Genomic DNA, 16,909 nt, shown 5'->3' with positions numbered 1-16,909 from the left:
GTTCCAGAAAGGATTAAACGAAACTAAACACAAATATTGTGTATCTTATATATATGACAAATATCAGCATATTTCAAATGTACATAGATATATATACAATGATTTAACTTTATTTAATCTGCTTTATAAATAATATTAACAGTCAATCGAATTGTTTAAGTAATTTGTAAAATTATCATATATATATATATATTAAATAATTAATTTTCTTTCACTACCATTATCATTTAATTATCATTTCATAAATATAACAGAAACAGAGAACTAAATGTTGTAAATAAAGATATTCATATATCAAAGACAAAATATGGTAAGGTGTATTTTATTAGAAGCAATCAAGCTGAATGATACAAAAACCTGTCCTTTCTATACTACAACTTACCCTATAGGAGAATAATATACTATTTCCATACAATGATTTTCTCTCTCCGTTTAATATATACACAAATTTTCATTTTCAATCACAAATCGTACATGGTATATTAGTCCATTTCCCGTTTCTAAAATTTATTTTGTATGCAACAAAAATGGGTATCCCTATACATTTATTCGGTTATTTTCACATAACAATAACTATACAAGACTATATAATATACTTTTTTTATAATATATATAGAACTGTATAACGAATAATGAATCAAGAATTGAACGGGTATTCAACATTTAACAAGTAGAAATATCCGTCATTCACGACATGTACCCTCTGGCACATTGCACCATTACTTCCTGATCACGATGACCAGAGAGCCATCTCTATTGATATTTAAATTGAGCACCCAGTTACGCACTTCATTCGATTTGCATCCTTATAAAATATTCACTGATCTATATGGCACTAAGAGTCCCTTTCAATCTCGAGAAGAAGGTCGGAATTCATTGCGGTGCGTCAGCAATGAACTTCTTACCTTATTCCCCTAGTGCAAAGAAGAAAAATAAATGGTGGACCAGAAATACCAAAGATTCTGTTTCAATTTATCAAGCTGACAGGAATTTTATTCAGTGTAGAAGATGCTAAACAGCATAAAGATCAACAGCAAACGGAAGACTTTCGTTGATGATTCCTTCCTGTTTACTAATAATATCATTTTTTAATATCGAGTATCTTCTAATTTGGAAAAAAACAGATACTCCTTTGGACGATTAAATATAAACATTTAAAGTATAATTTTCTAATTCGATAACGAGAACGAAAAAGTGTAAATTGAGAAAAAGTGTAATTTAAACGAGAAATTATAATAGGAGACACCATTCTTTACATAAACTGGAACGTCCCTATTTCTATAAAGTCAACGTGAGCGGAGCCTACACCTACGTCACGCCACATCACGAACGGGGTGTGATTCACGCAAACGTCACGCACCGAAAGAAAAAATGAACTGTTATAGTATGTAGTAGTATATGCATGTAATGTATATTTATGTATGTAATAAAAACGATGCATTAAGGTTATGTTAATGATCTCCATCCCAAGACAAAGTCTGCGGAAGGGGGTGTCACCAAACTATACTTTCAGTACTCCCTTTCTCTTTGTCTCTCTTTCACACACTTTTCTCTCTCTTTCTCTTTCTCTCTCTCTCTCTCTCTCTCTCTCTCTCTCTTTCTCTTTCTCTCTCTCTCTCTCTCTCCATTCGTGACAGATTTATGTGAAGCAGGAGTTTGTGTTATTGCTGTACCGGTTGCCAAGAAGTCACGATTCAGTGAAATCGAGGTTCCGGTGCCCCCCTACCGTAAGTGTGATCTAAGAGCACAAAGCTATTAGATTCAATTTAATTGAAATACTTTAAAATTTTAACAATTTATATTCTCCCTAGACATCGATTATTTGAGCAAGTGAATGGACGAGGCTAAGTGTTTTGGGGAGGGGGACAATTTGTCCACCACGCAAACCCCATATGTCCAGAGAGAAATTATCTGTTTCTAGTTTTGATTACTTAACTAAGAATATGGGAAAAAGGAGGAAGAATCTGTCTATGACGCAATCAATAGAATCGTGGATAATATAAGGTGTGTATATAGATATAGTGTATATTATATATATGCAAGTGTGTTTGAGTATATATACATAAAATTTGCTCGTAACTTCCTTTGTACTGTGTTTCATTAAGTGTTGCTGAAGAAGACAAAAAAGGAAGCATTGACGAGATAGTCTTGCTGCTTTTCTCTAGAAGATTTATGGAGTCGTTTTAACCAAAAATCTTCTAGTTTTGTTTTGAAGCTGTGTTTGCAGTGTGAAGCTTCTTGTGTGAAGCATAACGTTCAGGAAAGAGGAACTTATAAGTCTTCTCGTATTTATGTTAACAAACTGATATTTGTGAAATTGTAAATTGTGAATTGTAAATAGAACGAGACCTATCAATCATACTACACGATAAAGATTAATTCTTAATGTAACTATTTAAAATGGAAGACTAAAGTAAATAATATGTACGAAGTGTTTTAGGAAATCAACGACACCGATAAAGATTTGGATAAGACTTTAGAATATATAGACACAAATACAACCGAATTTTTTTAGAATGGAATTATTGATATCTTAAACCCAAACATCAAAGTTCTTTTTTTGTTCAGTTCCTCCGTTAGAATTGAGCTATGTTAATGAGAAGACTAAGTCAGAAAGTTTCCTAAAATTACTATGGAAGTAAGCCGAAAATAAATTTTTGATTAAAGTGTTCATAGCTAAATATTTTTCGCGTAGAGTATAAATAAAAACGTCATCTCAATTCTAAGCCTGACAAGAGAGTTGAGAACATACCGAACTCTAATTAAACCTGTTGTAATACCTTTTGCTCAACCTTCCTTTCATCATTCCTCTATACTCTTCATATACTATTGTTATTATTATTATCATTATTATTTGCTATACAGAAGAAAATATTTATAATAAAATCTTTAAAAATATTAAATTTTGTTCGAAAATTATTGCGAAATCATTTCCGGTTTCACTTTTCTTAGTAAATCTGAATACTAAATAATGATTTGAAGAGAAATCCATTATTGTACAATTTTGAATTCGTTCGATTTTTTTAAAGCTATTTACATTTGATGCGGCTCATCTGTCGTTAATATTCAAAATTGATAAAATGTTTGAAAGAAATTCGTTTTACAAACGTTTGAACCGAACAAGCATAACATGAAAATGCATCTGGATTTACACGATGACAATATTATGATAGAAAATATAAATTGTTCCATCAATTTGTACAATTCTTATGCAATACCCATTATCCTAATGGCATTATATCTAATTTTGAACTACGCTGCCCGTATTGCACATCATACAGTATCTTTTTTTTAAATATAATTTTCATGTTAATATAATGGACAAAACTACATTTTCCCAGGCATATGTAAGGAATTAAATAATGTGCTAATTATAATTCCAACTACAACAGTATACAAATGTCGGAAAAAATTGAAGACAAACTTGATTAATGAGTATTTTGCGTCTCTTTGTTTCATTTTTTTTTGTGGTTACTGTTTCTTCACACACACAATTTTATGTAATAAGAACACAAATGTATACATATACACTATGTACATTACCGTGTTATAACACCGATGACTCGTATAATCTGCGATTCCCCCTCGATTAATTATTTTTGAATCTCGTCAATGAGATGGAGAAAGAATTACAGACGATTTTATTTCCGATCGGTGTGTCTACGGTTGTAAAGATACCCGCCATGGGTCCGAACTGGGTCCACACCATTTTTTGGAGTAGTTTTTTTTCAGGAACTGTGACTACATTCTAGTTAAGCAGCGCGTGCAGAAAATATAGAGGATAAATGGAAAAGGATATGAAATGATGTAAACCGAAACTCTACATTCTAAGAGACTGATGGCACTAGACGCATTGTAAATCCACAAATGGATGTTCGACGAAAAGACGGGTGTTAAAGGACGTTGCACAAGGAATACGAGAAGCCACAGATTGAGAGATAAAGTACACCATTGTGTACAGTTCTAACTGATTGAAATAACGACTAAAGAGTTGGATCGAAGTTTGGCTTCAGGCATGTGATACAAAGTCCTCTGTAAGGACATCACTAATGTGTAAGTAAATGATCCAGTACATTAGATTAAAGCAGACGAAACAAACAGGAAACACTACTCTGGAGTATTTATCGATATCACTGGGGCTTACGCCAAACAGCTTGTTAGTATTTTTGCAAAAGGCTGACTCCAAATCCGGAGCCCCGTTGGCTGGGTTTTCAAGTGACGATGTCTTGCAATATGTCTTTGGGTCGGCGATTTTAAGCCGAATATCTTGCTGCAAAGAAACAAAATGAGAATAAATTTTAGTAAAATTATATTATCTATGCTTATTTTTAAACACATTACTTTCACATACCCTTTGCCTCCCACCTTAAAAGTGTAACTCACTTTCAAGATGCGACACTTTCATTAATATCTTAAATCCATTGTTAACATAATACATAATTTTAATATAATTCAGTATAAATCATTGTTTATCGTATACTAATATACAAAACGTAGATATTTATTGTGATAAACAATAATATTTAAGTAGCCTCTAACTACATAAAACTGAAGATAAAAAAATCTAATTATATTCATAAATATCTAAATTGTAGTAATAATTTATTATTACTACAACTTACTACTGTAATTTATTTTTATGAAAATATAAATAATCTTAATCTAACAATTAAACGAAAAAATATCTAATTTCTTTTTATTAATAAATAATGAAATTAATACCACACAATTCAAACATATTAGGATTAGAATTAATGGAATAAGAAAGTGCTAAGGAGGGTTCACCCGGGAGGATTTCTATAGGAAATTGGACCCTATTTATGTGTTACACACGAAGAAAACGCGGAAAAGCACGTAGTCAACCCATTGCTGAGGCAAAAACCAGAGGTTCGTTATACTATGGGCAAAAATGGCAATTTCCTGGAATCTTCGCTAACAGGTAACCCCTATCCAATCATTTATAAGAAAAAATTTTCCCCAAAAATTCCTCCAAAGAAAAATGTCTGAAGTCAACACTACACGTAGGGCCCACTAATTAAAATATGCCTGGGCCCCATATAATTATAACGCTTCACTAGCAAAAACCGTTAATCAATTACCAGTGGTTTTATCCATTCGGCCAATGGTTAGTTAAATATATTATTAATATAAACCTAGGATATCATATAAATATAACAAAGTAAGAAATAAAAATCTATTTAATGCTGGTAGAATAAAAAAAAAGAAAAACAGAACGAATATTTAATGTTTACAAATTAATTTAAAAGTATAAATAAAAACGTCATCTCAATTCTAAGCCTGACAAGAGAGTTGAGAACATACCGAACTCTAATTAAACCTGTTGTAATACCTTTTGCTCAACCTTCCTTTCATCATTCCTCTATACTCTTCATATACTATTGTTATTATTATTATCATTATTATTTGCTATACAGAAGAAAATATTTATAATAAAATCTTTAAAAATATTAAATTTTGTTCGAAAATTATTGCGAAATCATTTCCGGTTTCACTTTTCTTAGTAAATCTGAATACTAAATAATGATTTGAAGAGAAATCCATTATTGTACAATTTTGAATTCGTTCGATTTTTTTAAAGCTATTTACATTTGATGCGGCTCATCTGTCGTTAATATTCAAAATTGATAAAATGTTTGAAAGAAATTCGTTTTACAAACGTTTGAACCGAACAAGCATAACATGAAAATGCATCTGGATTTACACGATGACAATATTATGATAGAAAATATAAATTGTTCCATCAATTTGTACAATTCTTATGCAATACCCATTATCCTAATGGCATTATATCTAATTTTGAACTACGCTGCCCGTATTGCACATCATACAGTATCTTTTTTTTAAATATAATTTTCATGTTAATATAATGGACAAAACTACATTTTCCCAGGCATATGTAAGGAATTAAATAATGTGCTAATTATAATTCCAACTACAACAGTATACAAATGTCGGAAAAAATTGAAGACAAACTTGATTAATGAGTATTTTGCGTCTCTTTGTTTCATTTTTTTTTGTGGTTACTGTTTCTTCACACACACAATTTTATGTAATAAGAACACAAATGTATACATATACACTATGTACATTACCGTGTTATAACACCGATGACTCGTATAATCTGCGATTCCCCCTCGATTAATTATTTTTGAATCTCGTCAATGAGATGGAGAAAGAATTACAGACGATTTTATTTCCGATCGGTGTGTCTACGGTTGTAAAGATACCCGCCATGGGTCCGAACTGGGTCCANTATATATATATATTTGTTTTTTTCTTTGGCCATCTTGCCATCTTCATCTTCACTCTTGTGGATTTGAATAAACATTTATTCTATATTACTCACGTTTGGAATAAAATTTTTATAAATTCTCCAGTAAATAAAAAGATTAAAATTTATATATGTTTAAAAAAAGTATAATAAAATGAATAACTGTTGGTGTTGAAAACTTTTCTGTAAAAACAATTTGACGATTGATTGAAAATTACATTTGTAATCATAAAGAAAGCTTTCTATATATAGAAAACAATACTAAAATATATTATTTCATATATATAAAAGCTTCCGTTTTGATTTTAGATTTTATACTTTTTACAAAAATTATTGAAGCATATATTTTTATATCCTATAAAATTATATAATATTATATACAATTAAATTTTCGTACCAAGTAACAGTTATTGATAGGCTTTAATATAGTGTATAAAATTGAAGAAATATCATTAAAATAAAATAGTTATAAATTTATTATTTTAATTTTATTCACACGGTTTTCTTTAATTCCGTGATGAAGAGAATGGTCGGATGAGGAGGAGGAGGAGGAGGAGGACGAGTAGGAAAACAGAAGTTTGACAGATCACGCAAATGGGCGTACATGGAGTTTACTACTATTTAATGAACATAATTGCCTCCGAGTTTAATTAGAAGGGAGAAGAAGAAGAAGGAAAAACATTCGAATGTAATTTTCGTTGTTTCTCACGCAAACATTTCTCTAAAGATATTCACGAAAACCCGGAATGTTGTATTTGGCTACTAAGTAAATTAAACAGATTTTAAAGTTAAAAACAAAATTTAAATAAATAAAAATCTTGTATCTTTTTAAAGTAAAAAGCGTATTTTAAATTGCTAATTAATGATACTTCTAATTCATCTTAAAATATTTTTTAAAGTTTATAAAATAAGTATAAATATCATTAATTATATTTACATCTCTTTTTTTTTATTTTCTTAATAATTTCAATTATTAGAAGAAAAAAGGTTCTTTTTTATAATTATTTACATTCTTAATTATAAAACAATTTAAATTTTTATAATTATAGATATAAAGTTTAATTTTTTTTTAATGGCAAAAAATTTTTTATAATTTTTTACAAATTTGTCATATATTTTTCCAGAGGGGGAGCAACTTTCGGGTTATGGTTAGAAATTCTAATGAAGATCACTCTCCCTCTAATCCCATCTTCACCACAAAGGACCATCCCCAAAAAACCTTTAGCCCTTGACTGAGAAAAAGTTAAACTACCCATGATCAAAATAATTTTTTATCATGGGTCATAGGCTTTTTGCTTGACACGTTCTGGCCCCTGTTGGAACTAGGCTCCAGTTTGGCCGAACCTCTATAGTTCAGCTATTATATTTTGTTCACACTACTTTGACTTATATAATACAAAACTGTATAAGAATCATTCATTTTATTAGAATAGAGTACATTATTAAGTCAATTTAACGTAATTTTAAAAGTTTTTGTAATAAAAAATCTGAACAAACTATAGAAATGACATCAAATTGAATAATGCTCTTATAGTTTTCAAATAATTAATATGAATGTCATGAGCATTTTCTAATATAAACAACAGCCTGCCACTTTAGGAATTCCAGAAATTTTTATGGGCTGTCTGTCCCGTTTCTCACCATTTAGTCACCCTCATTATGAGATTGGCCCAATTCATAATAGCTATGGAAAAAAGCCCATAAGTGACAACAATCAGAAAAGATTTTTTAATATATATTTTTATAAAAATTAATGTTAAAAATATGAAATATTGTAGATATTACTTTAAACATAGGATTATAAACAAAAATTGTATTCATAATATTTAAATAAATTAGAGAAAAAGAAATTTAGAGATTCAATTGGATGAAGAGGAAGAATTTTAAATATTCCTAACATTATAGTATTTCTGCTATATTAAATTATTTGAAAGTATCCAATATAAATTTTATTATATTTATTTAGCTTAAATATCAATAATGGAACCGGTTTAAGTAGTGAACAAACACTTCAAATTGTGAAAAAAATTCTGTTGACGGATTATAAAATTTATCTATTGTTTGGATTATCTATTTATTGTTTAGAGAGAGCGAAAGACAAATATTTCTATACAAATATTATTTTTAAAATTAATTTATTAGATTCTTTGACCTTTATGCCTTCGAGTCATAATGAAGTTGTTTTAATCTTTCTCATTTAATGAATGCTTAATCTTAAATCAAGAGTTGAAGCGTTATAAAATATTTAAAAAATAAGATTTCCATTCATAAATTAATAATAAAACTTTATAGTTTTTTCCATATTATTTATACAGAAGTGAAATTTTTATGAAACTTCTTGAAGAGAAACTATAATTCAGTCCTCTCTAAATGTAAATAAGTTTTCACAACATCCTACTATTTTAAATATTTTAATAATTCAACCCATAAAATAGTTTTATTAGTTAAAACTAGAGTTAGAAGTAAATTTTATATGATTTTATCTTAACGCCAGTTATGAAATTTTTAATATATTAAAAGACACATTGATTTAACTCACACAGATAATAACTAGATACAATTTCAGATCTTTTTCAAATTGAAATTTCTCAGAAAATATCTCATTTTAAGATTATTTTAATATGAAAAATTTCTTTGAAAAACTTCAAAGGATAAATCAAAGTAAAAGAGAGTATTTTATTAAATGTTCATTCTAACAAATATTATATAATATGTTCACTTAGACGATTCTTGGCGAATAAACGTTCCTAAAGTAATAAAACACGTCCATAAAATTGTATCTGTTGGAAGTTAACAGCAACCGGCTACCAGCTGGGTAAGACTGAAGTTGACGTCTTTATTTTGTTCTAGTAAAGATACGGTCCAACAGGTCTAGTGCGAAGACAGCTGTGGTTGACGCACCTTGTCAACAGATAACTACTATCTGTTGATGTACGGCCCAAAGAGTAAGTAGTCCTTAGAGCTTTCGACAAAAATTTCCAACTGTAAAACTTTCGACTCGTATAAAATTATGAATTATTTAATATATTTTTTTAAAATATAAAATTTCAATTTGTCTTGTTGGAGAGTTTAAAATACAGGCTAAAATTTTTTGAAGATACTATCCAGCTCCCAAGAAATGATTTATGTGAATATCCCTTGTGAATAGTTTTAGTAAAGCTTATGAAAATTTGATTCGGAAATTTAAAATATATAAATCTCAATTATTTCAACTGAGCTTCTATCTCTATAATTTATTTAAAATATTGTTAGTATATTAATTTTTAATGCTTCGTTGAAAATCACATAACTGATGATTCCGCCTGTTCTTCACAATATATATATGATGATTCTCTCTAAATTATTCGAATAACTTTTCGGAAGAAAATAATCTTGGCACGTGTAATTAATTAAATATAGGATTACAATAAAGAATTAAGCATCTAAAAGTTGACTGAATAATTTGAAGATCAAAAGACAATAGTAAATTAATAAGCAAATAAAATTAATTTTAGATTAACACAGTTACTAAAAAAATTAATTTTAAAATATTCTATTTTAATTAATTATGCGTTCTTTACTGTAAACTAATTTTAATATTTAGAGATTTAACTGAGTCTATAGTCATAAAGCATTTCTTAACAGCATTTTTTTTTTTAGTTTAGAATTTATATTATAAATTTAATTTTGTATAGAAATATTTTAATATATTTTATGCTTTTCTCTATTAAATTTTAGACATTATTTCCCGCTGAAGTCATTATATTAAAAATATAAGCGTAATACAAAGATAGATATTAGGCCTATATATATTGATAAGTAATAGATTATCAGGAAAACAATATTGAAATGCAATAAAAACCCTGTTATATTATTTTTATTACTATTTTATAGTATAAAATAACAAAACTTATCTTACTCTATAAAATTTTTATATTTAAAGTAACAAATTTTACAAATTAGTAAATGAAATCACCATTATTACGAAATTAAAATAATGATAATATAACACGAGAATACCTGTTGAGGTTTTGTTAATAATTTATGCTAATTTTTCTTACATGCAGGGGGAAATATGTTTTCAAGTTACATAAACAAAATGTTAAACAATAAAAATAAAAATATGAAAATTAAAATGGTTTTCTATATACAATTTGTCTACATCATAACATTTGTCTCATTGATGTAATTTAAAATTAATGGGGTAAATATTCATAAGTTTTAATTGCTTTATTCATATTTCTTAACATACATAGAACATAGTAACTAACAGTCTCATTGTAAGTATAACAATATATATTAATTTTGTGATTGAAATTTTGCACACGAAAGCATCATAAGTTTCTGATTAATGCGATTTTGTGGAATTACTTAAGCGCAGATGTAACTTATTTACTGGGCTAAGTAACTTATCCCTATTTAATTCTGTCTGTAGGAATATTTAACAGTTCAAATGCAACCAATCCTTTTACGGCGACATTTAAAAACATGCTGAAGACTTCTGTAAAAAAATTAGCATCGAAACTCGCCACTACGGCATTTTTGGCGCTTCAATCAACAAACATTTTATTTATAGAAGACATTTTTCTATAAAGAAACGTAAGCTGTACAGAAAATACTGTTCAATGCCGTTCCCACTCTGAAGACGTATAACCTGAAGGCGATGATCAGTGTGTTTAGAGGAGGACAGTAATTGATCATCTGTGATGCTTCTCACATGCAATGTGATACTGTCTTTCAATACTGCCAAATTTGCAATCTGTCTTCGAAAACCACACTTTTTAAGTGTCCCAAAAACAAAATCACACGGGTTAAGATTCATAGCGCCAAAACTTCCATAGCAGTGAGATTTGATACTATTATCTTTACGAAAATGTCTTTCTCACGTACTGAAATAGCACAAAACCGTATTTGATTGCATATCTCTCTGGAAGGCAATAAATGGAGGTACTTTAATTGCTATCACACATTGTTTTCTTTTATTTTGGTCCACATTATTATCGTTTTTCAGCTTCAGTTCTAAAATTTAATTTTTAGCACTTATAAAAGTTAAAACTAAAAGTTTTCTCGATTAAAAATTTCATGAAGTTCTACGTTATCATAGTAACTAGATAAACCATTTTAATAAGAAGTCAATTAAAGGTTATTGAAGATGATATAAAATTATTAAAATTAAAAAATTGAATTATAGTATAACTTGTGTAAACCGGACTAGTAGGGTACCGAATATTTTTTCCAGTTTGGCAGGTTTCAAGTTTGAAGTTTTTTTAACACAAAAATTGATGCATTCCTAAAAAATTTTTCCGTTTTGAACACGTTTTACTGTAGTTATAAATTTTAGGGCATACTTAATATTCATCTTAGAATGGAACAATGTTATTTTATTTTGAGTAAAATCAGAACTTTTAGCTTGAGGAAACTCTTGAACAAATTTTCAAATATTTAATTATCGAATTCTTTGAAAAGTGTTTGAATCTTATTTTGATTACTGAATTCTTCAAAGCTACACTTCGTAAATTCGAATTATATAGGCCTACATTAATGTTTCTCAACCAATAAGCCCTGGGCTACACGAAAGGCTGAATAATGTCACAATCTTTCAAAACAGTTATCTAACTAAAAACACTAAAAAATATTACTCTAATCCTTATACAAATGTTTAAAAAATGAGTTGCAATTAATACACAGCCATACTTTAAACTAAGTACCTCATTTAACTCACGCTACGTGTATAGAATCAACAACAAATTAGGAAATAAGTCATTATAAAAGTCTGAATTTACTTACTAAATTTATCCATATATTAAATTTTGAAAAGTTATATTTATTAAAGTTTTAAAATAACATTGAATTAGTATTATTAACAAAGTTATAATTAAAATTTTCTTAAATAAAATATTTTCAAATAATAATAAATAACATTTATTTATTTGTTACAGAAAATACAATTAACCTTTGAACAATGGCCATTGATGAGGATATAAAAAAAGGTTATTGTTCAGAGGTGGACGTTGTTTGCAGGTTATTTTGCAAGCATTTTTTTACCTAAATTAAGTTCTGAAAAATTAATGCTGTTTAGGGATGTCCGTTGTTGGGAGGTGGCCGTCATTGGAGGTTCGAACGTATAATATTAATCAAAATTCTAATTTTATATACATGTTTCTGATAGTTTCCTGTTGAAAATTTGAATAATTTCCTGTAGAAAGAAAGTTTAAGAATAGCTCTATAGAATATTTATGATATTATAATTTTTAAAATGGTAATTTATTAATTCTGTAAACGTAATGAGAATTCTTGTTTAATATTAGTAACATTTAAAAATTATTTTAAATAAAACAATTTTATTAATTCTATTAAATTCATTTTCATAATAATTAGACGAATAAAGAAATGAATATGCAAAATTAATAACTAAAAGCAATAATTAAAAAAAAATTTAATTGAATTTATTTTTGAAGTATCCAACGTTAATTAATGAAAACTTTTAACAATCCATACTCGCTTTATCCAAGATATAAACATAGATAATTTCCTGTTAATGGTTGTTATATAATGATGGTTATTTTATCCACTTTGCTTCATTATTAATTTCAGATTTCTAATGTTCAACCGATGAGGTCAATACTGAAACAATTATCCCTCAGTGGTTTACTACATTTAATGATGTATTTCTACCTCATTTAACAAACAGATTTATGTATGAATAAATTATTCAATATTTCGTGTTTTAATTAAATTATTGGTCTGCAATTTTAAAAAATTGTAGACCTATAAATTCTCACTATCATCCATTTGTCTGGCCTTCCTTAATCTCAATAACGGTGTGAGATAGATAAAAGTCGAGAGCAGATATGGAAGGCTTAGAAGCAGGAGGCCCCATTAAAAATTTACGTGTTTTCAATTCAAACATTTTCTCCGGAGTTACATAGNTATAGTAATTTAAATTAAATTAATTCAATTTGATAACTTTATTTAATACTCAAAAATTCATTTCGAACTTTACATGAGATTTTTTTAAAAAAAGAGAATTGTTTTTTTGTTATTTTGATTGGAGAAAAACGACTTTATTTTCTTCCACAAACGTTCATCTATTTGATAATAAGTATTGTAAGAAATTAATTCAAGTATGGATCGACATAAAAATTCTGTACGTGGATTTTTTTTTCGTAAAGTCCATTATTGAACATTGATTGATTAAGTGCATTACAAAGTAAGCTATTTGTCATTGCTCACAGAGATGCATTTAGTATGTAAGAGTGACAAATACGTTCCCTTCCAATAGCTGCCTATGGAAGACATAAAGAAAAACAAGAAGAAATAGCCAAGAGTTTAAAATAGTATCCAAACAACAGTATCCATGGCAACAGAAAGATGTATCCTAAGGCAGTTTAAGCATTGTTGAAATTCTGTTCTCCATGTTTGGCTTCCAGCCAAAAAAAGATGTCGATCATTTCGAACAGTACAAGTACTCTATGAGATTTAGAGAAATTATATTTTCTTTTACTTTTGAATTTTATAATTCTTTTCCTTTTTACTATATTACTTCAATTTAACTGTATATATATATATTATATATATATATATATATATAACAGGGAAAGGAGCAATTTTGGCGAAAAGGTCACGTCATACCGGTCCGCACTACGGGTAAATATTGACATTCAACTTTGCAATTTATCGTTTACTCAGCCATCTGATCAGTCAACTTGAGTGACATCACGCTGTCGATTGAAGCCGAGTGCAGCGCACGTGTCAAACGCACGGTAGACCAGAGAGGGGTCCAAAATTGATAGCACGGTTGTTGTTCTCCCGCTGACGTCTCTTCTTTCCAACACGTTGAATCTTGTCGAGAACAGGTGGGCGGAATTGCTCGAAACGACTTCACTTCACTAAAGTATCGAACGGTTTTGGAAGTGCTGAATCAGGTTCGATCGGATTATTGCCATTTTCTGCGCCACACGGTCTCCTTCCGACGCGTTTTCCCACCGTATTAAACCAGTTTCGGCGCCATCTCAGCGGAGTTTTCCCCACCCACACCCCCTTGCTGCTGTAATTCGTTGCTACGGCAACGATGACGAATCGGTAACGTGAGGGAGATTCCCCCCTTCCCCCCTCTTTTAAAGAGGAAATTAGAACCAAGATAGTCACGCGGATCCAACTTTCCACTTAGAGAAATGGGCACGAATTTGAATTTTTATATCACTCCAACCCGCGTTATCCTATGGTCAAAAAGGGTAATTGTCTGGGCACCCATTCCAGGGTACCCACCAATCTTTTATAAACCACTGTAGTAAGAATATCGAAATTTAAATTTGAGCCATATCTGAGGATCTCGTATTGCCGGTGTGGCACTCCAGGATACCCCAAAAATTCTCCTGAAGAAAGATGTCTGAAGTCAGCACTGTACACGAGGCTATCTAATTCAAATTTGCGTACGAAGGGGCCCTACGAAGTTATAAAGCGCCACTATTGTACAGCAAATCAATCTACCCGTGTACTCTGGTACAATTGGATTACCGAACATCGCGCGAGCGTCCGGATCATTTTTGACCCATTCCTGGGTCCGGGCCATCTTCAAAATTCGATATCTCGTTAACCGCGACCGCTAACGTCACGCAACCGACGATAATTAAACGCGGTCGGTTGTCTGTCCGTGTTTATGATGCGGGATTTATTAAAAGTTGATATTAGTTTGGCCTAATTAAACTTGTTGGATACATTATTGGTTTAGTGCCAGTTTTCCTCAAAACTTCTTTTCGGCAGTGAAATATTTTGACGTATCGATTCCTGTAGGAGAGGTGACATCTGGCGAAATGGCCAAGTCTGTCGCAAAGACATCTCGTTTCTTTACTTTCTTCTTTTTTTTCCCTTGCTTCTCCTCTTTTCTGAGAGAGTGTTCGGACACCCGTTGGCATCTATAGTTTGAAGAGGAAGGATGATGTAACCTCGGCTGGCGTTTGCTATCCATCAAGCGCAACATCTCGGCCCCGAAGGTGTAAATGCAGCGCAGATGTCGTATCTGGCTGTCACTATCACGTCCGGGCGTGATGGCACACACGTTGCTCCTTAAATCCTACATAATAGGTTATACGGGGGGTTCGGTTCTAACGCAAGGAAGTGTTTGTAAACGGGGGGTAACGAGTCATACTTTTTACTAAATGTGACGGGCACACGAACAAGAAGCCAAGCAAAGTGTTTGATGAATGAGAAATCCATTCTTTCATCGCTGGCGTGTAAATATTTCAAACCACATCTATTTAATCAAACCACAAAGAAAGGAAGGAAGAGGAGAGAGAGAGGAAAGTGAAGGAAGGAGGGGGGAGAAAAAAATTCGTGAACGTCTCTTCGACCGAGAGTGAGAAAATTACATCAAAAATTAAAGGGGTTCACCGTCGGGCGCTGAACATTCGATGAATAATTAAGATGTTATTTGAATTTGAAATCCCCAAGGCTTTCCTTTAATTTGATTTCCATCCAACTATTAAAGTTAACGTTTTTTTTTTCTTTATTATTTATTTTATTTTAAAAAAAATTTTAATAAATTTTCATCTCTTGTTTAATTGTATGTGTGTTTATATACCCGCCATGTTTATACGATTTTTATAATGGTTCCCTGTTTATTTTTTCCTCTTTTACAGGTAAGCCGTGGTAGAATTACACCTTTGCTAAGAGGTGAGTGACTGCAAATATTTGTATGGTCATTAACGACGAACAAAAGAGTCGAGGTTCGTGACCCCTCCAGTAATGCCGCTTTGTATCTCCACCTGCTTTTTGCTTAAGTCTGCCCTTCTGTACAACCGAATCTGGGGGGGAAGGAGTGATTTTAATTTTCGCGAAATTCGCCGTTTTTCACGAAGTAAAAAATTTATCATTTCCCTTGTCACTGATTGATGCAGTTTCCGTTTCATCGATCAATATCGACGTTTCGAAACACGAACGATGTGGTAATTTATGTCTTAAAATTTTTATCGATTGCCGTTTCGTGTAGTCGTTTTCGATCTCCTATTTATCGTATAGATTTTTGTGTATGTGTGGAACAGACAGACTGACGGACAGGTGGATTGGAACAGGTGCATCTAGGCTCCGAGTCTGGTAACTTTAATCGTTTAATAAAGTGCAGATGCGGTTATAAAAATGGAGACGGATACCCGCTGCGTGTGTTAAGAACTTAGACTGCACGTTCTCGACTTATAAAACTGCATCAGGGGGTAAGTTTTAGTGTGTGTGTGTATGCGAGTAGAAGCAAAGAGGTCATGTGCCACTTCTAGGAAACGCTTATGGCCGACTCCCATACTAGTATAGTGTACTTTATGTTGGGAATTCTGCAGAGAGTTGGTGGCAATTAAACTGTCCAGACGTTTCTACAGACTGTGCAATCCATCAATCAAAAACGGTGCGGGAATGTTTTTTAATCGTCTCGCTTTCCTTTCCGCTTAGAAATATATACACTAATTTTTTTTTTCCTTCTTCTTCTTCGCGCTGTTCTATAGACGTGTGACGAATAAATATCTTTTTATCGGGTTTTCTATCCATGTTTTTTCTTCATAAAAAGTGATTAAAATGTAACCGAAGTATGGAGTATAACGCGTAGCAATCGGGGATTTCGCCGGCTAATTTTACAGAATGGACATCGTTTAC

General features: G+C 30.7%; 1 protein-coding gene across 1 annotated transcript in view; it reads right to left on the bottom strand.

Moving 5' to 3' along the window:
- Positions 1 to 292: 292 nt before the first annotated feature.
- LOC111622513 (gamma-aminobutyric acid receptor subunit beta-like) overlaps positions 293 to 16,909 on the bottom strand; it is a 117,705-nt gene continuing 101,088 nt past the window's right edge. The window contains exon 8 of the mRNA XM_023364917.1: positions 293 to 4,270. Within this exon, the coding sequence (XP_023220685.1) occupies positions 4,010 to 4,270 (261 nt within the window). The 3' untranslated portion in view covers positions 293 to 4,009. The remainder of the gene's footprint in view (positions 4,271 to 16,909) is intronic.

This window comes from Centruroides sculpturatus, unplaced genomic scaffold (genome assembly GCF_000671375.1).
Source record: "Centruroides sculpturatus isolate CEXI.00-Female unplaced genomic scaffold, Cexi_2.0 scaffold23, whole genome shotgun sequence".
NCBI lineage: Eukaryota > Metazoa > Arthropoda > Arachnida > Scorpiones > Buthidae > Centruroides > Centruroides sculpturatus.
The sequence above is the reverse complement of the archived record's forward strand: the minus strand, read 5'-3'. Positions and strand labels throughout refer to the sequence as shown.